Genomic DNA, 17,927 nt, shown 5'->3' with positions numbered 1-17,927 from the left:
CCTTTCGTAATAAATTCTCAGCCTAGGAACTCTCCTTTCTGAGCCAAATGATGGACCCGGAAGTACTCAAAGCGTTAGTCGGTCTCTCGAATGGATTTGTATTTACCTCTAATTTGTAACAAACATAACATTTTCAACAATTATTGGTTTTAGTCACAGCCACATACAAATTTGACACAGGTACAAAATAAAATAAAGCGCTTTCTACCCAACATAATTATAAATTATACAAATAAGACAAGAAATTATGATTTAAAAAATCTCAACACCTTTTAGAAAGAAACAGTCATAATGAAAAATAGATAATTTCGATTTCACCTTCAAAACGTATAACTTATGTAGAAAAAAAGATTAAATATGAAAATTATTCAACGTATAATCTTTTTTTGTGTTTAATACAAGAAAAACAGGCCTTCAACACTTGTAATATATTTTAAAAAATACATCAAAAGGTTTGGATCACAGAAAATACAGCTCAAACAACCATCCACACTCACCCTCGTACCTAGGAGCAATTTAGAGTGTTCAATCAGCCTACCATGAATGTTTTTAGGGATGTGGGAGGAAACCGGAGTACCTGGAGAAAACCCACACAGGCCCAGGAGAACATGCAAACTCCACACAGGTGGACTAACCTGGACTTGAACCCAGGACCCCAGAGCTGTGAGGCCGATGCACTAACCACTCACCCACTGGGGCACCCAGACCTCAAGTTGTTTCTTCAATTATTCTGATAGCAGCCCCCAGAGAAAAAAATCTGACACCCGTGGTTTGTCGTAAAGCTAGTTGTTGTTGTGTGCATGTTTTCATAACCTTGAGTGTGGTCTGTTGCTGTAAACATGGCTGTAAACTATTTCCCTTCGTAAATATCTAGTAATACAGAAAGACGAGTTGAATAAATGGGTGGTGCTCTATATTTGCTATTTGAAAAATGCGGGTACTATCAACCTCTACATACGTAAAAATCAAGAGCGTCTTTTTAAAATAATGTTTATTAATTTTATCCAGTGCGAGAATGACTCATGTGTCACAGAATGCACACTTAGTTCGCCCTTGCAAGTAAGCACAATTTGACCTTGTCCTAATGGCTAAAAATAAGCAACAAATAAATGAGTGGGTAAACAGCACCCTCTAGCGGCATTTGGTAGTTAAATAACTGCAAAAAGCACACCCTCCTTTAAAAATTACTGTCACGCGTCATTGCTCAGTTTGGAGATGACTCAGGAGATGCTAGTGTTTGCCTTTATTTCGTAGTCCAGAGCCCCAACTTCGATCAGATATCACTTATATCTGCTTAATAAGACTCATAATTTAGCGGTAATTGGCATTTTCATTTCCTTTCCTTTGCATCATCCCCGCCCTCTTGTGATGATGTCTCCTCAGCTGATACCAGCGCGATATTTCCCGATTTGAAAGCAATGCGATAGCTCGTGTAATGGACAATGTGCGGTCCGTATGGGCCAAGGAGATACCCGCGTGCCCCCCGGTTCTGAATGCATCAACGACGGAGAAAGACACCGAGCAGGGTGTCACCCTCAGCCACGGATGCTGCGCCGAAAGATCGGATACATCGACCCCTCACCGGGTAAAGATATCCTCGGCAATCGTTCCCTTTGTTTCATGTTTATCTGCGCATTTGGACTCGTGACACTCTTGCAACAGATTCTCTATGGGAAAAACTACATTAAGAGGTAGGTGTCTTTTCACCTTGGACACCCTGAATTAAAGGGTTAACAGCATCATGGCTTGAATGTTTAATGGATGTTTTCTTCAGGGGAGTTTTTTTTCTTCTTCAAATAGCCAGAAGAGACCATCCATCCTGTTTAATCCCCACCCCACCCGTGGCATAAAAAAACTGTTCTTTCCATTTGGGTTTGTTTTGATGATGGTAAAGCATCACATTCATATCATACACGCCTGCCTCCGTGGCTGTGTATGGTAATGTTTTCCCTCCTTTATTTCTTATAATTTTCTGCTTTTCTCCGACTGGTGTGATACATCTAACAGAGGCCGTATTCCAGTGTAAGTGATGCTGATTTTTTTTGCAGCCAGGTCAACGATTCTGTTTATTTCTCAGTGAATCCCAAATATAACGTGTTATGGACACACCTCATAATTTCAGTACGAGACGAGCAGATGTTGAGAAGAATACAAACCAAGCAAGGGCCTGCGGACCGCTTTGCAAGCCCCCAGATCCGGGATGGCTCTTATGTTTACTCCCAGCAAACATAATGTGCTGAATTCCCTTACAAGACACACACGCTCCCACTCCGTCACCCCCACTTCCCACGCTACCCTCGGGCTGGTTTGTAAGACGGATTCATGGTATCGGAAAACCTCCCCAGTGGCGAGATTCATGAATTCAAGCTTCCTGCACGTTTCTCGTGGCGCTGGGCCCATCGGAGAAAAATACATTGGCGGGGGGCTGGATGGGGATGAGAGGTGAAAAACCAATGGGCACAGCGGCAGCCATTTTGCTACAGTCTGTCTGCACACACACACTTGGGGGAGAGGAAATAGAAGACAGGAGGACTTAGGCGTGTGTGTGTGTGTGTGTGATGCCGTCATTCTCTTGTGACGGTGACTGAAAGGTCAAAGCAGGTCATGGAGTACCGTATTTTCTCGTCCAGTGTATAAGCTGCACCCTTAAAACTGTCTTAAAATCGTTGAATTTTTACAATTTCTCGCGTATAAGCCGCCCCCGATTCACAATTTTCACCTCATGGTTTTAATAGTGAGTACAAATGTGTTACTTTGAAGGGAAAATCTAAAGAAAACTCATCGCGTGTGGTATTTCGGAGATGCAGTATGAATCAATAGCACATTATTACGGCCAATATCATAAGGAAGTTAGTAATTCATCCAGTAATGGTTGTTTTCTTACTGCAAAACAGAAAATAACCAACAAATAGTACATGTTAATTAGCCGACATTGACTGGTGAAAAAGAGTATAGCAATGTTGTAAGTCTTGTGCGCATATAAGCCGTACCCATGATTCAGTCATCATTTTTTTAGTTACAAATACGGCTTATATGGGAGAAAACACGGTATGTACTTTTTTTGTATGATAAATTACAATTATGAGTGTAGGAAGGACCAGTAAAAAAATGGAAGACAGGGAAAAACATACTACAAGTCACACTGGAGATTACATTAATTTAGGGATAGCAATAAAATGGAAAACTTCACTTCATGCACAACCATGCTTAAAGGAACTATGGACATATTTTAGACCGGCCAGCCTATTTTAATGCATTATTATTTTATTTAACTATTAGCCTTGTAAAGATGAGAGGAATGTTGTATGTCTTACACATGAAAAACTGTCAATAAAGTGTAAATGGAACAAAATAACAGTCATTCAACTAACTTCATCTTAAAACAGACGTATCAAAACTATGCCCTGTGGGCCAATTACTGCCTGCTGTTCGGTTTTCATCAGCCCACAGAAAGTTATGAACATTTTATCGAATATGGCCCGCAAAAGAAGCTTTAATTCAGCCTTCATTATGTTGGACAGTTCCTCCCCATAAGATCTGCTAGTCCACCCAGCCAAAGTGGATTGGATGTTTATCAATGGCTGGCAATGACTTAACTCTAATAATAAATACAATTAAAAAACAGGCTTTTTAATTCCATTCCAATCCTGTGTAGAACAAATAAAAGGGGAAGGCTTTCAATCTTGATAGTAAGTCATTATAGGAAGTGTCTGTGGATACTGACAATGTGCCAGGCTTAGAGTACTATTAAGAGTCTGTTTCCTGCTCTTAGAGTGCATTAGGTTTACTCAAGGCAGGAGCAGGATTGTAAGTGCTGCAAGCCGTTTTTTTTCGTCCAAGATACGCTATTGATCCGTGTGGAAGTCACGGCAGCTTGAATGGGGTTTGCCACAAGAGGTTTTTATTATTTTTTAACTCCATTAATGACGTCACCAGGCTATGCTACTGCATTAGCTTAGAGCACATGTGTCAAAGTGGCGGCCCGGGGGCCAAATCTGGCCCACCGCATCATTTTGTGTGGCCCGGGAAAGTAAATCATGAGTGCTGACTTTCTGTTTTAGGATCAAATTAAAATGAAGAGTATAGATGTATATTAAATTTTCTGCTTTCCCCCCTTATAAATCAATAATTGTAATTTTTTAATCAATTTTTTCAGTGTTTTTAGTTCAAAAATCAAATTGTAAAATCTAAATCTAAAAATATATTAAAAAAGCTAAAATAAACATTGTTTTAGATCTATAAAAATGAATATTCAGGGCTTTTAATCCAGTTCTTTTAATCCATTTATTTAAAAAAATCTAAGTATTATATCTAAAATGGTCCGGCCCACATGAAATCCAGTTGACGTTAAAGCGGCCTGCGAACCAACCCGAGTCTGACCCCCTTGGCTTAGAGGATTTACTATAACTCTAAAATGGAGAATGTTTCAGCAAGAAGCGATTCATCATATAATGCACCCAAATAATACATGGGCCCATCACAAATAATTGCTTTTAGCATGCAATTCATGCTATATGAGGCTTTATTTCCCATTGATGTATCGCCATTAGTCTAGTGTCGCTCCGTTATGGTTTTTCATACGATGAGTTGGAATACGAAGTTAAAAGTGTGTGAGAAGAAGAACTCTTTAATACAAGGGTATCAGACTCGGGTTTGTTTGCGGGCCGCTTTAATGTCAACTTGATTTCACGTGGGCCGGACCATTTTAGATATAATATTTAGATTTTCTTGCATATTCGCCGCCTCAGCGTACAAGCCGTACCCTTAAAATGGCCTTAAAATCGTTGAATTTTGCGAATTTTAAGACGCTCCCTGATTCACAATTTTCACCTCCATATTCATGGTTTTAATAGGAGTACAAATGTATTACTTTAAAGGGGAAATCTTAAGAAAAATCATTGCACCTGGTATTTCTGAAAAATTGTATGAATCGAAAGGATCATCTGCTGGATTGCACATTCCGAAAGGGTGTTGCCTGCACGTAGACAAATTAAAAAAGGAAGTCATGTGAGCAGTACAACCAGGTAATGTGTACATAGCGGTCTAGTTTGTCATCCTTAGGTAAGATGGCGGGGACCTGAGCAAGCAATGGCAGGCATAAGTACATGAGTTTTTTCATGTTTTATGCAAGATACAGTTTATTTTTTTCTTGAATTTCATTCATAGACGTCAAAATAAATTTTGTTAAGCGTTTTATCTTTCGTTCATCTTTCCTCCTATTTCAAATAAATTGCATTGTCTTGCGTTATGACGTTTTGTGCATGTCAAGTCTAATTTGTGCGCATATAAGCCCTACCCTCGATTCAGTTATGATTTTTTCCAGTGACAATTACGGCATATATGGGAGAAAATACGGTATTCCTTATTAAATCAAGAGCGTTCTAATGGAAAACAAGTTGAACAAACACACTGCCTCCAGTTGTAAAGGAGCAAAATCCCATCCAGCTCAAACAGGACATATTTATATCTTCCCTTCACTGTGTTCTTGAGGCAAACATCTGTTCAATCTCAGTGTGTTAAGCGTGTTTGTGTTTGTTTGCGTACCATGTTTACAGTATGCTTGGAGTTTCTGTTCTCTGCACGGCTCAGAAAACACAGAGGACAGCAACCCAAATAAACTGACTCATTTTCTTACTAGTGCGCAACAGTTTAGCCGACTCAAAGGGGACGAGACAGGAAATTGGAGCGGTCCCGTTAATTTCTTGGATGACGGATCTCTGAAGCCCGCCAGAAATGGAAGGAAAAGGTACCTCGTTCCCAAGCGTCACTGAATGCACCACACGCCTTAGAGAGAACAGAGTGAGCTGTAAATTTTAGGTCACACATCCCACACGAACACACACATACGCACACACTTGCATGCTTGGACCTAGCAGCAGAACTCCTCAGATGAACAATATAGCACATTTGCTCTATTTTTCATTCTCTGTTTTGAAGTCTGCAAGCTCTTAGCGTGGCGATACTACACTTTAACTCCTAACCTGTCTGCATGTTGACAGATGTTTCCGTCAGCATTTTCAGCCAGATTCAAAGATCTCCATAATAGTCACACCCTGCCTAGCCGATATTAAGAAGAAAAACAAACGCTCTCACAGGTAGGCCCATTTGAAGGCATTTGTAGTACATTCACAGAAACCCCAGAATGCCTCTCTTTTTTCATTGGTCTGAAGGGTTTAGAAATGATTTCCCCCCCTGTCGTGGTTGCACTTCCAGATTTGCTCTCTTGCATGATTTCCGTCCACCTTGACCCTGAATAACGCCTCCCCGTCATCCCCACCCCGGAAGCTGGGGTCAGTCAATGCGCCCATTGTGTCCCATCTAGCACCCATCCTCCCAAAGCCTTTTGTCGTGTTCTGCGCAGCTCTTGTGTGTATGCCATGTACATAGTGTGGACACTTGTGGACATGCCTACCCGCGCCTGCCCTTCTTCACATCTGCATTGTCTCCCAGATTTAACACCCTGTTTTTTAACCCCCCTATTAATGTCACGAGGCTTTCCCAAAATCTCTTTGGTAGACCAACAAATTGTCTTTTAGGAGGGACCCAACACGGCACAGATGAAAATTGTACGTATTCAAAAGCTCACTCACGGTTTCTCGTTGTTCCGTTGGGCGGAATTCTCGTATTGGCGGAATCGCAACCATTCGGGAACTCCCAAAAACGACATCTTGCTTGAAAGTTGTCAAACGTCACGCCATGAAAAGGGACGGGACAAGACCTTTACCTTTGCTACTTCCAACGAAATCAGAAAGAATATTATTTAATTAATTGAAAAAAAAGAACAGAAAGGACATTTAGCAATTCCAGTACAATTTCATCCAGTAAAATTTATGGTAGCCAAGAGGTATCAGCCAAAGTGCATCATCCAAACGTTCTGCAAAAAGAAAAAAGCATGAATGGAACTGTCCACAACACCAATTCCAAACGCTTTGTAAAAGAAAAAGGCGAATGCTAATTGACCAAAGCACAAATGCAAGAAGACACAACACAAATGCAAATACTCAAAACACCAACCCCGATTGCCACAACACGAATGCAGGTTGGCCAAAACACGAATGCAAACAGCCATAACACAGGTGCAAATACTCATAATACGAACCCTCATTTGGGTACTCGGACGATTGGTCGCCGGACGTTTGGTCGCCGGACATTTGGTCGCCGGACGTTTGGTCGCCGGACGTTTGGTCGCCGGACGTTTGGTCGCCGGACGTTTGGTCGCCGGACGTTTGGTCGCCGGACGTTTGGTCGCTGGACGTTTGGTCGCTCGGACGTTTGGTCGCCCGGACGTTTGGTCGCCGGACGTTTGACAACATGACAGAGAGTTTACTGTTGAAACCAGCTCTCAAAATTATATTCATGAGAGAGAGAGTTTAATATCTAAATATCTACTGTTGAAACCAGCTCTCAAAATTATATTCATGAGAGAGAGAGTTTAATATCTAAATATCTACTGTTGAAACCAGCTCTCAAAATTATATTCACCCGGGCGACCAAACGTCCGGCGACCAAACGTCCGGGCGACCAAACGTCCGGGCGACCAAACGTCCGGCGACCAAACGTCCGGGCGACCAAACATCCGGGCGACCAAACGTCCGGCGACCAAACGTCCGGGCGACCAAACGTCCGGGCGACCAAACGTCTGGGGACCAAACGTCCGGTCACGCCTCATTTGCCACAACACGAATGCAGCTTGGCCAAATCCTGAAGGCAAAAAGTCACAACATGAACCCCAATTGCCACAACACGGACACAAAGTGGCCAAAACACGAATGTAATAAGCCACAGTCAGTTTGGTACTGATTGCTTTGTGAGGCAGGAGCAGGGTGGGAATTGTAGTCCTAAAATGTACGTCCGTGGGATTTTGGCCTCTTCCGGGTCAGTTCTTGGATTCTTGCTGTGAGTTTTTGCATTCGTGTTGCACCTATTTGCATTCGTGTTGCGCCTATTTGCATTCGTGTTGCGCCTATTTGCATTCGTGTTGCGCCTATTTGTATTCATGTTGCGCCTATTTGCATTTGTGTTGCGCCTATTTGCATTCTTGTAGTTGCTTTTTGCATTCGTCCCTTGGCCAATTCTTGCAAAGCATTTAGAATTGACATTCGTGTTGTAGCACTTTAGATTTGTGTTTTTTCTTTTTGGAAAGGGTTTGGACTGTGTACTTTGCATGATACTTCTCGGTCAGAATACAAACTGCCTGCCAAAGTGTATTTATTGTCCAGCGTGACTGACTGTGTTACATTTTAACTGTTTTTTATGTCCTGCATATAACTGACATGACAAGACACCCAAACTCGTTAGCAGTGTCATTTCTTTGTGTTTAAACATAATTCTCTCCATTATCGGAGGTTTAAGGAATACACAATTTACATAGGCGATAACTTTGAGCAGGCTGGTGTGGTCAGGTGTGCCGCGAGAAAATACAAAAAGCCATAAATTGTAATATTCGGAGAGAAAAATCTTAATATCATGAGATTAAAAGCAGAATATGAAAAACATTAACTAATAGTAGATTGTAATTTTGCAAGATTCAAATTGTAATATTATGAGATTAAAGTCATTTTGTAGTTGTTTGGTTTCACAATGATACAAACATTTAAATTTAACCATGACAACCACGTAGAGTTGATGAATAAGGATTTCCAACTGCCTCTTTCCTTGAAACGCATCATCAGGTGGATGTGGAAAAACCAGTGACACTGTTGATTTCTGCGATATTCTATCCTGCATCTTGTTCCTTTCAATGCATCCCTTCCTTTGTGTAGTTCCTTGTGTTCTTTGGTCTCCTTTTCCCTCGTTCAAACTCTCATCGCATTTTGCCACCATGCACAGCCCTGTGACATGTTGCAGTAACATCATCCAGCCATCCACACTTTACTCTGCAAATGTAATTCTATTCGATGACCATTCTTATTACTGCTTAAAACACAGATCTAATGGGCCTAGTAGCAACAATTTCGGCGGTTTTGGTTGAATTACAGTGGTACCTCGAGATACGAGCTTAATGCGTTCCGGGACTGAGCTCGTATGTCGATTTTCTCGTAACTCAAATGAACATTTCCCATAGAAATGAACTAGAAACAAATTAATTCGTTCCAACCCTCTGAAAAAACACCAAAAACAGGATATTGGATTGGGAAAAAAAATACTTGTTCTAATTCGCCATCTATTTACAAAGTAAAAATAATAAAATAATAGAACTAAAATGTGTTTAATATTATTAAAACTAGACGGATTTCGCGGAGGGAAGAGAGACAGACATAGAGAGAGGGAAGGGGACTTTTTGCACGGTAACGCGCTCGTAACATAACAGAAACAAGTTTAAATGAACTTGGATTACGATGCAGACACACTCAAAAATAAGTTTAATCTAACATTACACTAAACTTAATTCTAATTTTATTTGAATTTTTTATACCTTTCTTCTTTCTTCTCCCGGCCGGGTTGGCTGTATTGGCCCCCCCCTCCACCCTGACTTTCAGATGCCGCTAAAAGGAACCTATCGAGGGTTGTTTGCCTTTGTATTCCCTTCGAAATATTCCCCAAATGATGCACACAAATGTCCTCACAATAGGATAACGCACGACCACTTGCCAACGAGAAGTAGTCTATAAAACTCATATTAGCGATCGCCTCGCCATTCGCAATGACTGAAGGGAAAAATGCAACGCTCTGCCCAGTGCTCACAGAGACATTACACGAGGGAGTTGCGACCAGAGACATTACATGAGGTAGTTGCACAGAGAGAGACAGTGCCCATGATGTTCTTATGAGCAGCCTCTCGCGTCCACTTTCTGCTCGTATATCAAAATTTGTCTCGTATCTCAAGATAAATATTTGCTCAAAATTTTACTCATATCTCAAATTGCTCGTATGTCGGGTAAATCGTATGTCGAGGTACCACTGTATGTTGTTTTAGGCCAAAAGGGACAAAAAACATAAACGTCACCTGTCATATAGCCAGAGCAGAGAGTTGCCAAAATATGGTTGCGCGAGGGTGATACTTACCTGAAAACATGCTGTTTACATCATGTAAAATACCAATGCTGCTTGATAAATAGGCACAATTGTATCCACCAGACTGAACACATCTAATGCCATTTACCGATTGGATTGAATAAATAAAAACACTGAAAATCAGTAAAAATCGCACACATTTATAGTTATATATTCTTTAACGTAGGCATTTCTCATCGAGCGGGATGAATTTGGCTACCTTTTTTTCCACAGTTCAATATTTAATTGAGCTACTATTTAATCTCTCTGATGCTTGTTCCGGTGACTGTGTATGAATTATGCCTTCAGGTATTTGGGAAACTACGACGGGCCCTTCGAGTACAATTCGACAACATGTAAAGAGCTCAGGCAAGAGATTATGGATGTCAAAGTCCTGACAATGTGAGTGAGGTTTTTTTGCTCTGTTGGGAGTTTGTAGACCAGAGAATGTGGCTATTGTCAATTTATGTACCAATAATTTGACTTAGGTTGAGCGATCAAAGTTTGACATCTCATAAGTGTCTGAAATATTTCGGTTATAAAAATTAATACTCTTTTCCACCATGGTACTTTTTGCAAAAACTACTTAATATTTGGATTAGTCTTCCCTTGTACTTAGTGAATCTGTGATGGAAACCATATTGTGTCTTGTTACTTCTATTGAAAGCACATACTAAGTGCATTTTTGTAATTTTCTTTTGCCCTTTCATTTTTCTTTCTGTCTTTCTCCAAAGTAAAGTGTGAAGGTAGGTAGTAGTATATGAAAACAATTTTCCCGTAGGTATAATTATAGTATGCCTGTGGAGATAAAAAAAGGATAATTAAATATAAACAGGCATGAATAAATAGATAAATAAAAATAAAACTGTTTACTGTTTTATAATTACAAAACAAAACAAAATAATGACAAAATATACTATATTTTTCAGACTATAGGTCGCACCTGAGTATAAGACGCACCAGCCAAATAATACACATGAAGAAAAAAAACATATATAAATCGCACTGATGTAAAATTCACATTTTTAGTAGGGCACTTTTTGATTCGTTAGAAACCAAGAACAAACAAACGTTAAATTGGCAATAGGAAAATGGACAATAAGCTTAATAGGCTTCTGTTAACATTATAGTTTTTCAGATAACTATAGTCTAAAAAAACAACATAACAGGCTGTCAATGGTCAGAGAGAAAATAAACAGCCACATTTTAGTATTAGAGGCAGTGTTGTTCATTACCGACAGAAATGGGAAGTAAAAAAAAAAGTCTAAATCTTGAAAGCCTTACATTCATAAGAAAACCCCCAGCAGATTCTAATGAATTGTTTCCTGTTGTATTACAGGCCGCAAGCCAATAGCTTTGCCGTCACTTCCCTGGCAAATGTCAGTTCAAGGGCATTCTATTTACAGCAGCACTAAATGAAGCCTCTTTATCTTGGGCGGAAAAATCAGTGAGATTTTGCTGCTCCATTTTTGCTCGCGAGTCTTTTACTCACGTCTTTTATAACGTCGGCCTTGTCTTTTTTCTTGCATTTACCCCCCTTTGTAGAAGCAATAATCGCAAAATACTCCATCACTTCCCCATTCCACGTCTTTCTGCCTGTTTGCCAGGGTCAAAACTTCGGATCTGTTTGAGAGATGGCGTAACCTACAGGTGTGTAAGTGGGAGCAGAGCAAGGAGCAGACCAGCAATTTCAAGTAAGATCACCTGGCAGAGAAGCTTAACGGCGTGCACAATCTTTTCTCCGTAGAAACATTGAAATCCATTCATTTCTGGCCAAATAACTTGACTCACCGACTGGCATTGGTACAGAAATATGAGCATTCCCAGCTGGTCCTCCAAATTGAAGTGACTTGGACGTTTATTATTCTCAAGGGAGTTCATTTTGAATCACTTCTTCTACTTACTGGGGCATTCCCGGGTCATGTCCTGTACATTTCATGGCCACTTCCTGTTAATAGATCACTGCCTGATGTTTGGCAGGCATTTCCTGTTTACTCTCTGTTGATTTTATGGTCATTCCTTTTGGTTTTGGGGCATTTTCTGGTCACTTTTTTAACTCTTTGGCTGCCATTATTGCCCCTCCCAGTCAAAATGGATTGGATGTCTAGTGCTGTAAATGGCAATGGAGTATCAGTATTCCCCGCTAGTTCTCCCAGTTTATGTGAGTTTATGCGTGAGCGGTCGATTGGTTGCCGGTCTTTTGGTCGCCGTCTTTTGGCCGCCGGTCTTTTGGTCGCCGGTCTTTTGGTCGCCGGTCTTTTGGTCGCCGGTCTTTTGGTCGCCGGTCTTTTGGTCGCCCCGACCGCGACAACGGGCGACCAAAAGACCGGCGACAAAACAAGGTAAAACAACACGGTCTATGCATCAATAAAAGCCAACAATGGCCATGAGCAGTTTCACTGAGCCGACATGTGAGTGTATAAGAGTTTGTATGTACATGCGTTGTCCCTTTAAGAAGCTACGTCAGTCAGGGTCTTAACAAGTTCTCCAACAAAAAACAATAAAAGTCCGGGAAATTTGGAGCTTTTCTTTAGCCTAATAATTAATAGGGCATTAAGTATGACTAAATAGTAATTCACAGTTTGTATTTAGGGAATTTGAGCAACGATTTAAATGGTAGTTATCACTTACCTTCCGGGCGACCAAAAGACCGGCGACCAATCGACCGTGTACCGAGTTTATGTTATCATTGTCAAAGGGGGCAATTTTGGGCCATTTCGGAATCACTTCCTCTACATTTCAGATCATTTTTTAGGCAATTCCTGTTAAATGATGACAGGCTGTTGAATTTGGGGCGTTTGCAAATTAATTCCTGTTGATTTCGAGTCACTTCTTGTTTTTTTTTGGGGGGGGGGACTGTTTATGTCAATTGGATGGATCGTTTCCTGTTAATTTGCTGGCATTCCCACGTCGCTTTCTGTTTATTTTGGGGCATATTTTGGTCGCCTCATTGTTCACTCATTGGGGTAACATTAGGGTCATTTCTTGTTCATTTTGGATCATTTCCTGTTGATTTTATGGCATTTTCTTGCTACTCCCTGTTCATTGGTCACTGGCTGTTGATTTCAGGGGCATTTCCAGGTTATCACCTGCTGATTTCAGGGTATTTTATGGTGACTTCCTAGTTAACTCATTGGAGGCCACTGACGACACTAGATGTCCACAACATTTTGATTGTGAGAGGGCAAATGAGCACAAAGTAAGAAAGAAAAGTACGCAAAGTGCTGGAAAGCATGCACTTCATCATACAAAACTCTGGTTTTATGGCAACAATGTCAAAATAAAAGCATGTGATTCTGCATTCTGTATGCACTTCAAGCCATTTAGAGTTAGTCCAACTGAAATAAGGATTTGTGGTTCGTTCCAGGATGTCGTTGTCTCGTTGCTGCAATGCCCCTTCCTTCCTGTTCACTACCAAGAAGAACACCCCCGCCGGTACCAAGTTGCGGTACGAGGTGGGCACCAGCGACGTCCTTTCCATCACTACCGAAGTCTTCAAGATGTTTCCAGATGTGAGTGATAGCCTGAGTTTGGCTTTTAAAAAAATGTGTTTTTGGGATGCGGGAAGAAGCCGGAAAACCTGGTGATTATATAAAACATGCAAACTCGACACTGGAAGGATTCAACTCTGTGTCAGCTGAACTTTCTGAATGGTTATTCTTCCATCATGCTGCCTATTATTAATACAGTCATACCTCTACTTACAAATGTCTCTAGGTACGAATTTTTTACGTTACAAAAGCAAATGACTCCCTCGAGATACAAAAAAGATCCAAGTTACGAAATCCCCCCCAAAATAAAAAACACATCCCGAAAAAGTCTTCAAAGATCGTGCGATTGCCCATTTTGATGATGTTTGTTTGTTGCACTAAAGCAGGGGTCGGGAACCTTTTTGAAAGAGAGAGCCATAAACAATTCCTATTTTCAAATGTTATTCCTTGAGAGCCATACTCACAATTTATAAGTCAAAATACATGAAAAGGTGCCATTTTTTTTAGTCATTTTACCACTTTTAAAGTACAAAAAGTCTTTGAATTATTTTGATAACATTTTTACGCTGTTGCTAATCAATGAATATCAATGAGTATCAATGAGAGAATAGATGCAGAAGACTCTAATGAAAAAAACAAGTCAATGCCACTGCCGACGTGACGTTCCTATTGGTGCGTTCGGGACTCTGCTCTCTCACCACCGGTTTCCATATTTTAGCTCAGAGCCATATGCAACCATCAAAAGAGCCACATGTGGCTCCCGAGCCATAGGTTCCCTACCCCTGCACTAAAGAAACATTATTAAATGTCGTCTAAGGCAATCGTTTTTGGAGATTTTTTTTTCAAAATGTCCGTCAACAGCACTGCAGAAGGGGAAGTTAAAACCAAGAGGTTAAGAACCAGTAGTGTTTGTGCGGTCTCTCTATGTTGCCAAACGTTAGCTTCCTCTTGTTCCACTGTTTCAACATCGGTAGATTTTGTATACACTTGTTATTCATTTTAAAACATTAATAAATCCTTTTATAATCATTTTCTTTGATTTGTGTGTGTTGGTCACATCTTTCTTACAAAATTGTGGCATTTTAAAACATTAATAAATCATTTTATAATCATTTTCTTTCATTTGTGTGTGTTGGTCACATCTTTGTTAAAAAAAATGGGGCATTTTGACTAATTTAATTTGGTTCCGCTCTACTTACGAAAATTGTAACTTATGGAAAAAGTTCTGGAACCAATTAATTTCTTAAGTAGAGGTATGACTGTACATTATTTATTTATCTATTAGCAATTGTGTCATAGATACAATAAAAAAGATAAGAAAAAAATCCTACAATGGTACTTTATGTTCTGTAACTGTCTTTTTCTGTTTGGCCAGGGAGTTTAGGATAACTTTTTAAAATCAATTCGAATATAAATCTGATTAAGTGCATATGTTCGTTCATTCATTATGCATGCTGCTTATGCCCCACAAGTGTCACAGGGGGTGTCGGAGCCTATCCCAAGAAACTATGGGCACCAGACTGGGCACACCTTGAACAGGTGGCCAGCCAATTACAGGGGCACAAAGGGACAGACAACCATTTACACTTGCAGGCAATTTGGAGTGTTCAATCAGCCTAACATGCATGTTTTTTTAGATGTGGGAGGAAACGGGAGTTCCCAGGGAAAACCCATGCAAGCCTGGGAGAACATGCAAACCTGGGATTGAACCCTCGATCTCAGAACTGTGAAGCCGTAGCGTTATCCACTTTTTCTACCGCGCTGCCCTGCAAATGTTTAGTTTAACAATATTCACAACTGTATATTTGACTCAGCCATTTTCCGATATATATATATATCTATATATATATATAGATATATATATATATATATATATATATATATATATATATATATATATATATAATTTTATTAAATGATCAAAATCAATTCAATGCAAAATTATATATTAATCAGATTCCTTTTTTTTAATTGAGTCTCTTATCTAAGATGGATGGAAGGATAGAGTGATAGTTTGGACAGAATATTGGTGAGTTCAAATATAGTTGTATCATAATGTGTTTCTTCAGATTTTTTTAAACAGTGAATTATGAATTACAGAATGTTAGTGCAATTTAGTAGTGCGTCTTGCTCATTTACTTGAACTGCATTCTGAGCGAGAGTACTTATCTACATCTGCCATGATCTTCTAGGATATGCCGTACTCCAAATCCCAGTACAAAAAATGTGCTGTTATTGGAAACGGCGGCATCATCAAGAACAGCAACTGCGGAAAGGAGATCGATTCGGCAGATTTCGTGTTCAGGTAGAAAACTAAATTACATTTTCTTCCTTACCTGACTTTTTGCCAAGCGTGCTGAGTGTTATTTTTCTCTGTACATCGCACTGATAAGCCACTTTCCAATTTAAAGTCCTATGTGAAACAATGGAGAGAGTTCGAGTCACTTGTTATTGAGGGTCTGCAGATACCGAGTACCTTGCCGATACATTAACAATTTATTTAATATTTTATTAATTTCTTAGGAAACATTTGTTTTTACCTTTCTTCTGACGAAATCCTTCTGCAAAACCGTCCACCGTGCTGGGTCTTGAGGACCATTTTGGACATTCATGTGTGTAAAGTTTTGACTTCTGAGCCCATGGACAGGCGCTGTTTACGTGACTGACATCTAGTGTTAAAACTGAGAAGTGCAACAGAATGTAGGTTGAGCCAAAGCTTCTTCTGCAGGCCACGTTTAATAATTCATTGATTTCCTGAACCGCTTTATCCTCGCTAGGGTTGCAGGGGGTGCTGGAGCCTATCCCAGCTGACTTCAGGGCAGAGGCAGGGCACACCCTGAATTGGTGGCCAGCCAATCACAGCGCACAAGGAGACAAACAACCATTTATGCTCACATTCATGCCTAGAGGCAATTTAGAGTGTCGAATCTCCCAACCATGCACGTCTTTGGAATGTGGGAGGAAACTGGAGTACCCGGAGAAAACCCACACAGGCCCGGGGAGAACATGCAACTCCACACAGATGAACCGACCTGGATTTGAACCCAGAACCCCAGAGCTATGAGGCCCACGTGCTAACCACTCAAGCCGCCGGGCCGCCCATATTTAATAATATTTTCACAATAGGCCCGTGGACCGTTGTTTGGACACCCCTGATTAACTAAAATCGGTCAGTCCCGCCAAAGTTGATTTTAAAAAAACGTGACATATAGTCTGGAAAAAACGGTAACGATAGAGAGATGAAAGTACAATAGAATTCGCAATGTTGACTATTATCATCTTTTGCCCCAGATGCAACATACCGCCCATCAGTGAGAAATACACCGCTGACGTCGGCACGAAAACGGATTTGGTGACCATAAACCCGAGCATTATCATCGGGAGGTGCGATGAATCTTTCCGAATGGGACTATTTGCGCTTTCTCATCGGCACCTCGTCCATCCTCCTCAGGTTTCAGAAACTGGAGAAATGGCGGCGTCCCTTCTACGACGTCCTGCAGAATTACGAGAACTCCTCGGTGGTCCTCCCGGCGTTCTACAACACACGCAACACGGACGTTTCTTTCCGAGTCAAGTACATGCTGGACGACTTTGACTCACGGCGGGCGGTCTTCTTCTTCCACCCGCAGTATCTGCACAACGTGGAGCGTTTCTGGGCGGTGCAGGGCGTGAGGGCCAAACGCCTGAGCAGCGGCCTCATGCTCGTGACTGCAGCTCTGGAGATGTGCGAGGAGGTGCACCTCTACGGCTTCTGGGCCTTCCCCATGAACCCGTCGGGCATCTTTATCACGCACCACTACTACGACAACGTCAAACCGGTGCCGGGCTTCCACGCTATGCCGCACGAGATTTTTAACTTCATCCACATGCATGCTCGCGGCATTGTGCGCGTTCACACGGGGCCGTGCACGTGAGGGGCGTGGTCCCCCCTTAAAGTAGGGGAGAGCGGGGTTGGTTGTCACTATTTTTTTACTCTTTGGTGAACATATTACAATCAACAATCTCTGAATAATCTTTTAGTATTACAGTGGGGTACTCGGACGTTTGGTCGCCGGACGTTTGGTCGCCCGGACGTTTGGTCGCCCGGACGTTTGGTCGCCCGGACGTTTGGTCGCCCGGACGTTTGGTCGCCGGATGTTTGGTCGCCGGACGTTTGGTCGCCGGACGTTTGACAACATGACAGAGAGTTTGCTGTTGAAACCAGCTCTCAGAATTATATTCACCCGGGCGACCAAACGCTTTTGTATTCCCTTCAAAATATTCCCAAAATGATGCACACCAATGTCCTCAAAATACGATAACGCACGACCACTTGCTCACGAGAAGTAGTATATACGCCATACACACTGACTAAATAAACAAGGCAACATTATGATGTAATAATAATAATAATAATAATAATCGGACATAGGCCATGCCGTCATTACCACAACACAAAAGCCT

General features: G+C 41.1%; 1 protein-coding gene across 2 annotated transcripts; it reads left to right on the top strand.

The window, feature by feature from the left end:
- The first annotated feature begins 1,193 nt into the window (after positions 1 to 1,193).
- Positions 1,194 to 17,676, top strand: st8sia5 (ST8 alpha-N-acetyl-neuraminide alpha-2,8-sialyltransferase 5). Of its 2 annotated transcripts, XM_077622551.1 has the most exons (9): positions 1,194 to 1,691; positions 5,639 to 5,746; positions 6,000 to 6,095; positions 10,303 to 10,395; positions 11,601 to 11,687; positions 13,361 to 13,505; positions 15,677 to 15,789; positions 16,776 to 16,868; positions 16,936 to 17,675. In XM_077622551.1, the coding sequence occupies exons 1-9, from the start codon at positions 1,456 to 1,458 to the stop codon at positions 17,396 to 17,398; spliced, it is 1,434 nt and encodes a 477-aa protein (XP_077478677.1). In that variant the 5' UTR covers positions 1,194 to 1,455; the 3' UTR covers positions 17,399 to 17,675. The 2 variants fall into 2 exon arrangements, with proteins under 2 accessions (XP_077478677.1, XP_077478678.1); XM_077622552.1 differs by lacking the exons at positions 5,639 to 5,746; positions 6,000 to 6,095 and having other exon boundaries at positions 16,936 to 17,676.
- The last annotated feature ends 251 nt before the right edge of the window (positions 17,677 to 17,927 follow it).

This window comes from Stigmatopora argus, chromosome 16, assembly GCF_051989625.1.
Source record: "Stigmatopora argus isolate UIUO_Sarg chromosome 16, RoL_Sarg_1.0, whole genome shotgun sequence".
In the NCBI taxonomy this organism is placed as follows: domain Eukaryota; kingdom Metazoa; phylum Chordata; class Actinopteri; order Syngnathiformes; family Syngnathidae; genus Stigmatopora; species Stigmatopora argus.
This window is presented reverse-complemented; position numbering and strand designations above follow the sequence as displayed.